This window comes from Galendromus occidentalis, unplaced genomic scaffold, assembly GCF_000255335.2.
Source record: "Galendromus occidentalis unplaced genomic scaffold, Mocc_1.1 scf7180000077527, whole genome shotgun sequence".
Classification (NCBI taxonomy): domain Eukaryota; kingdom Metazoa; phylum Arthropoda; class Arachnida; order Mesostigmata; family Phytoseiidae; genus Galendromus; species Galendromus occidentalis.
In genome coordinates this window covers 1,282,941-1,290,062 of record NW_003805515.1, presented here as the reverse complement: position 1 = coordinate 1,290,062, position 7,122 = coordinate 1,282,941, and the positions used below count along the sequence as shown (strand labels likewise).

The following is a 7,122-nucleotide window of genomic DNA, read 5'->3' as shown; positions in this document are numbered from 1 at the left end:
TCGATATTCGGTTGTTGCCGGAGGGGTCGCTCGAGGAGCACAATGGGAATTTCTCCCCGAGGGAGAAACTCCAAATAATATACGGGATCAATTCATTGACTCTAAGGTGAGAGGCGAGTATAGTAGAGATTGGGGTCGATTAATTTCCTTTCAAGAAGACGGTCGGGTATAACTCCGACCATCGAGCACATGACGCGACGCCGACAGCCCTCCGACTTTGTTTCGCGCCCATGGTCCTGTTCGCGGAGCTTTCCGAGCTGATTCGGTGCTCCGCGTTTCATCCTTGTCCTTATGCATATAACTCAGGGCTCCCGTGATCTGCCTCTGCAGTTCCCCGGAACGAGCGATATCCGAATCGTCGGAGCGAATTCAAGCTAACGAGACGTTCGTTCGTCCTTTCAGGAAGAGCCGAGTGACGACATCTGAGGTTCGCTTCGTTCAGTCGAGCGATGTCCGTTGCCGTAGCCACGTCTGAAACGGTAGCTCCAGCCGCCGCAACTCTAAGTAAAGTGCTTTGCTCCGGAGCTATGCAGAACGCTACAGCCAAGGTGAATCTTCCTGTCGGACGGTTTGCGTGTCTCGTCATCAATGGACGCACCTAGAGCGAGGATGAGCCCTCTCCGAGTACTCGGCACGCCCGAACTGCATTCATCCCTGAGTCCCAGTCTTTCGTCTTAGCCAGAAGGCGAGCTTTGATGAACGATTAGGCAAAGCACTCAAGTATGCACGCTGGCTCACTCGGTGACAGGGTGACTGAATGGCAGACTGACCGTCAGACAGACAGAGTGACCGGCAGCCTAGCCGTAATAAGTGTGCAGCTTTGTTCACGAACAAACCAGGGTCGTTAATTGCTTGCCGCGTATTGAAACGACCAGCCTCGCTCAGCCGATCATTTTCGGATTGATCACCCTATCAGCACCAATTTTTGACATCGGCAGTAGATTCCTCTCATTCTCGGATCATCGAAGTGCGGAGATGTTCGATGTCGGGGCGGCGAGAAGGACGCCTCCCCGCCCCTCTCTGCCCTCCCTCTCCTTCCATAAAGAGCTCAAGGGGGACTCAAGATCGAGACTTGCCTTAACGTGTCCTTCTTCGAATAATTATACCGACTTCAATCTCGGAAGCCGGTCTCGAGCGGAGTAAAATAGCCTTTATGTTTGCAGGTATTGGCCGCCGCTCACGCTCAAATAAAAGAAATGCACGCCAACAGCGGAAGCCGTGCAGTTGGCTACGTAATCGTTGTGCTGCTTCTATACGCATTAGCACTTGCAGTAGCTCTCGTTAAGGTAGGTCAGCCCTGTGGGCTATCGCATAGATGTAGAGCCCTCTTACTCAGCTTGTCGATTGAGTCAGGATCTCATCGAAAATGAGTCGAAGCCGATAAACGAGGAACCGGAGAGGGCGGACTCAGTATCAAACCCCGACCTGCCCAGTAGAGCGGAGAAGCCTCCGGTTCGAGTGTAGATTCTGAATCTCGGGTAGATCGCTCGAATATGTACAGTTGACATTTCAAACTTTCGTCACGTGCGGCTGACTCCGATAGTGACGCTTACGTATCAAAAGTTCTTCGCAACTCGGAGGCATACCGAGTCGTCCCATCGTCGGGAAGTCCTCTCGGGGTAACAGCGCTGCTCGTCGAGTATCGTTCTGCCCCACTCGGAGTAGGTTGCATTGTCGAGTCGTGAGGCTCGCCTGCTGAAGTTGTTTAGGTGGTTTGCGTTTTGCAAGTCTGAGTGAGAGCAAGAGAAGGATCAAAGTTGATGGAGCATTAAACGCCGGTAACTCCACCAGAACGGACGAGATGCTGATGGGCAGACGCTCAACTCAAGCCCTTTGAGAGCTTCGAGAGCGCACTGCCCGTCCCACTAGAGAGCGGATAAACTTTCCGGCTGACCTTATTGAGGTCCGCCGCCGCGGTGAAACGTCAGCCGACTCGCTCTCCCTGGCCGAGATCGACATTGAAACCGCTTCTGAAAGCCTATCTCATCCAACTACCCTCCGTGATGTGAATGATGTATCTTCAGGCCAGGCACGGCTCCTCTCGTCGACCCCGGATCCTTGCTGCGCATTTTCGGATCGCCAGAAAGTCCCAGAGCAGAGCAATTCACCGTGTACGACGAGCGAGACTCAAGGTCCAATCAGGATGATCCAAGAGCATTCTGTATATTTTTCTAGAGCTCCGGGAGTTGATGCCGGTCAGACACATGCTATGCTGGGAAGACAGAGCTGCCGACGTTTAGAATCCTTAGTCCCTACGGACCAGACGGAGCCAGGAGGTCGACAAACAGGAAAGATAACGGACACATTTCAGTATCCCGGTCGATATTATTTCTAGTCATTTGGACTGGATGATTTCCCCAGGAATGAGCGATACTGCGTGGAGCTTCCGACGGCTGTGCGATTCAATTGACCCGAAACGCCTCTCGAGTGTCAGGTCCACGCGTCCCATCGCTCAAATTTCGCTGACTGACCCTAAATGCGAAGTCTTCGAGGCCTCGTCCTCCCCACCTCATTCCACGACCCCCGCGCAGCAGCAGACGCTAGAGCTGCAAAGGAATTCCCTCGCGTGCGTTCGCATCATTTCACGCTGCGTTTGATCGATCGGAAACGCGAGGCACGCCAGTTGCGTTCTCCATCGTGAGGGTCGCTTCTGTCCCGGAAATTCACTCGATCCTATAAATCACGTTTTCGGTTCGAGCGTTGGCATGATTGCTCGCTCAGAATTGTTCCTCTCGATGCTTTATGGACGGAGCATCCCGCGGGAATCCCTGTTCTATGGCCTCAGTCCACAGCGTCTCTTCCAGTCGGGGCCCGGGAGGTCCGCTGTGTGTTCGTCTGGACGTTCGTCTGCTTTATGGCGGCATACTCAGCAGTTATGAGTGCGATCCGTCTGGGTGCTCAAGTCGGTCAGACACGCGCTCCTGCGGAGACTCATGGCCGTAGGTATCTCAGGATGCTTCCGCCAGAAACGATGTCGCCGCGTCCATCGCTTAGCGACCCATTATTATGCCGGCGGCTGATTTCCTCTCGCTCGTCCCCGACGCCGTTCCGAGTATTGCGTCGCTACCGCCCCGGTCGACGTAACCTTCTGTGACAGGAACAGCCGACCCTTGCGGCGATGCTATGAGAGTCCGCCGCGAGCCAGAGAGACTCTATCACTACGAGGCAGAGGAGACAGTCCATTAAACGTTGTTCTGCTCCGTTTGAGAGTGCCTGGCCGGCTGTATCAGATCGGGCAAACGTAAACATCATGAATCTGGGTCGGAGACTAGAACTAACGGCGCGATCAAGCATAAATCTCTTGCACTGAGCCCTAATTGGGGGACACTCCGTTCGCCGCGTTTCCTCTTTTCTCCTTTGAAGTCTCGTTAGGAATCCCACCCTCAGCCGAGAGACCCGAAATCATTTACGTCGAGCTCCAGCCTCCCCGGAACGTCGCTGTCGATGGGCCTTCGTCGCCATTGCGCCGATTTCGCCTTTCCATCACTAATGCGTTCGGAGACGTGATGGTGACGGGCTGGGATGGAAATGAAGGATGAGTCTCCGGACTTTGAATGACGTCGAGATCAATAAAAGCGTAATAACCGCGTAATTTCCCATTAGAAGATAGGAATTCATCAGATTCAGCATTCGGAAAGAGTTTTGACTGATCCGGCGGTGGGGAGTCCGAGAACGTTATCGTGATAACGAGTTCAACATGATTTCTTTCCCGTGGTGACGTCTGCAGCAGGGCTGTCGAACCGCGAGAAAGCGTTGCGCGGCGACCGCGGTTCCAACCGCTACGTCTACATCAGTCGAACAAAGACCGGCAACAATTGAATCAAAATAGGTCGCCGCATCTACGCCCTTGACAGATACGATGCATACATCGCATTTAGTAGATTTGCTTAGCCCTCCGACTGCGAGGAATCCTGATTCGCATCTCTATGGGCTTTTTTCGTGAAGACGGCGCTGTTGTAATAATTGAGGAGCTCTCGTCGACCTCGACCGATCGAAGTGGTCAAGCGGACACCGGCTTGACCACCGGCGGGCTGCTCCAAGCCGATCGGGACCTTTTTGCTTTAAGGGTGGAGCATCAATTTATAAGACTGGTATCAGGGCTATATTGTGTTTCCTAGATTGTCGATGGACGTTTTTGGTTCATGGTTTTAGCCGGTCTATCGGTCACCATCAACATCGTCACTCGCTGTGCTATAGCTAGTCCGACAGAACAGCCATCGACACGATGCGGCCCAAGACGACATCAGGAATGACATGGCAGAAGCTGTGTACGCATGATACCATATTGACGGACAACGATCATTGCAGTACGTTAGACAGGAGCGATACGAAGCGAGATTGTATCATATCTACGACGAGTTCGTCCGGAGAGACCGATTTCTGCGTCTCAGCAAACGACACTCATCCGTTGGGCATTCAGGTAATGACGCACGCAGGACACTTGCCTTGCCCGTATCTTCCCCATTCGTTTTCGTTCGTTTGTTTCGATTCTACGTCCTAGCAGGAAGCTATTCCGATCGTCCTTCCGCATGGAAATTCAGGCGGCCAGCCGAAAAATGTTTTGGAATGGACGACTCTCTGGATAAAAACCGGAATGTCAGCTATGCGATGGAAACGAGAAACGAGCCAGACTGGAATGCTCAGCGGTAGCCGTCTAACCGGAGGAAGCTTTAACAGCCTTATTCGCAGGAGTGACGAACAGTCAAACCACAAACTGTGAGGACATCACGCCACCTCTCGGTACGGTGACTATGGGTCCAGGGAATCTCCCGCTCCAAATCCCCCAAATACATCTGCCGATCGAAAGACCCCGAGCATCGCATCCCCTGTCAGAAGACGAGGACGACGACGATGACGACGAAGTGCCAATACAGGTAACCTCACTTTCGACGGTGGGGAGAACTCTGCTCTCGTCGCCCCGAATTAGGGATTCGGTATTCAATTCGAGAAAGATTTGTGGATAGATAATATTTCAAATTGATCGGCAGCCCTTTATAATAATTATGAATTATAAATTACAATATATGGAGAAGCCCCGCACAAAAGACTGATAGAGAGCTAGGGGCGCCCTTTTTTCCATATCCTCATGCATCGTGTAGTTTCTCGTCGGCCGATCGAAGAGAGCTCGTGGCGGTGTTCAGATTCGCAGCAGGCGGGACATTAGAGATTCTGCTGTAAAGCAGGATGAGGTACTATATATGGCTCCGAAAGATTGGAACCCATGTCTCGAGCCTGTGGGCGGATCCGACCGCTATCAATTGTGGAATTCTCCGGCGGCTCTTTCTCCTTAGTTCCTCGCTCCCTCATCCGGAACTAATCCGCATTCATGACGTCGCCGGAATCCCTGGACTCTTCGCCGGGTTTTTTTCATTAGCCTCTCATCAGTATTCTATCTCCGAACTAGCTCACGGTCTAGCTTTTTTCCCGGGAAGGGGCGGTCTATTATTCGGCGAAAGTGCCTTCGCGGTTCTCGGTCACTCAAGATCATTTTCGAGCGGTTCGGTGCTCGGCAAGGAAGACGAGACATGGAGGTATCTTCATCGATGCCGCTCCGCCGGTCTTTCGAAGCGAACTCTGATCCGCGTCTAAATTTTCAGGAAGAGCTACAGGCGATCCGAGTGAGCGTTCCCAGACCCTTTGGTCATATGCGGAATCACTCGGATTCGAATGTCTGAGGCAACGCTCGACGAAACCAAGGGAGCCCTCCGAGGGCCGAGTCTCAAGTCGCACCTCAACCCATCGTGTATAGTGACATCTCACCTGTACGAAGAATGTATCATCGTGGTAGCGGTATTTTCGAAGAGAACAATGCAGCTCGGAGCAAGATGTAATTTCGCAGAGATCGCTCTCGGCGCCGTGACTTTGTAAAGACCAGGAGCGACAAGGGAATTCCGAGCTCTACACTTTTTCGCGGAGGGCCAACTGCCTGTAAGATGAAACCATTTGTGGAGAAAAGTGGGCGTATCTTGTAAATACAATTCAGCTGACAACGGAACAGGACATTTTTTTTTCTTGAACGAGATATTGTCCAGGTTCACGGCGCAGCTGTTTTCAATTCGAGCCAGGCGAGAGAACTCTGGAGTTGGAAAGGTTCGGGAAACGAAAGGACTTCGACTCTGAGACGTTCTGAGAGAATCTGTCCTGAGCGAAAGTCACCGGTAATTCGGTTATCGTCCACTAGGTGATGAGGTCCGCAGAGAAGGAATGGGAGAGAGTTAGAGAAAAACACCACCCACTCCCTCACTTCTCGATTTGCCGTGTACGGAAAGTCCTCACGGATCGAAGCGGTCCGTGATCCCTCTGAGCTCGCAAGGAAATAGTTGCTCAAGGAGATTCCCGATCTTCCGACCAGTCGCGCACATTCTCGGAGCGGGACGTTGCGTCGGCCTCAGTCCGTACAAACTCACCGGAAGATTTCACCATCCCATATCCCCAAAAACGCCCGTCCTAAGAAAATGGGAGCTCTCGCTTAGCTCTGCACTGAGGAAACTTTTCTCCCGTTCGTGTCCTCTGTCGCTCGTTAATTCTCTCCCCACGCGGCTTACTACTCACTTCTGGTTGTGGGATGAAGCCTATCAGCTACGCGACGGGAGCCTCGCATCGAGGACTGCGTAGTTTTGTTCCCGAAAATCCATGAAATCTTCTCCGGCTCTGCCTTCATCTATCAAGCGGGGATTATGGGGACCTACTCGTGATCACAGCTGCGCAGAATACCCCGGGGGTTGAATTGAGCCGGACCCGACGATTGGTGCATGCACACCTGTCGCCGTCACGTCGTAGATGAATTCTCAGAGCGAGAAGTCCTCGGAAGTCCTCGGAAAAGCCCCCGAAATGAAAGGGTCTCATGAATCCTCGGAAGAAGTTGCACATTCATCAGAGCGTAGGTCCAGAAGGAGAAATCTCGGTCGGCCGAGTTGTGGTTGGTGCTCATGATCGTCGGGATTCGCGATGGAACAGCTCTCGGGGATGAATATGATTCGCAAGTCCCACGAGGCACATTCTAGAATCTGAGACGCGCCCACGCAGCATATGCAGTCCCGGAGCTTCATTGTCGACGCGTTTATAGATTCATACAGTTCGCGTTTCGCGTTGCCCTCGAGCGTAAGCCGCCGTCTTATCACC

At 52.6% G+C, this 7,122-nt stretch overlaps 1 protein-coding gene across 1 annotated transcript; it reads left to right on the top strand.

Annotated features, from left to right (window-relative positions):
- Positions 1-449: 449 nt before the first annotated feature.
- Positions 450-5,934, top strand: LOC100898664 (uncharacterized). The gene is made up of 5 exons (XM_029112805.1): positions 450-548; positions 1,164-1,286; positions 4,309-4,420; positions 4,678-4,874; positions 5,598-5,934. Exons 1-5 carry the CDS (start codon positions 450-452, stop codon positions 5,673-5,675), a joined length of 609 nt encoding a protein of 202 aa, XP_028968638.1. The 3' UTR covers positions 5,676-5,934.
- The last annotated feature ends 1,188 nt before the right edge of the window (positions 5,935-7,122 follow it).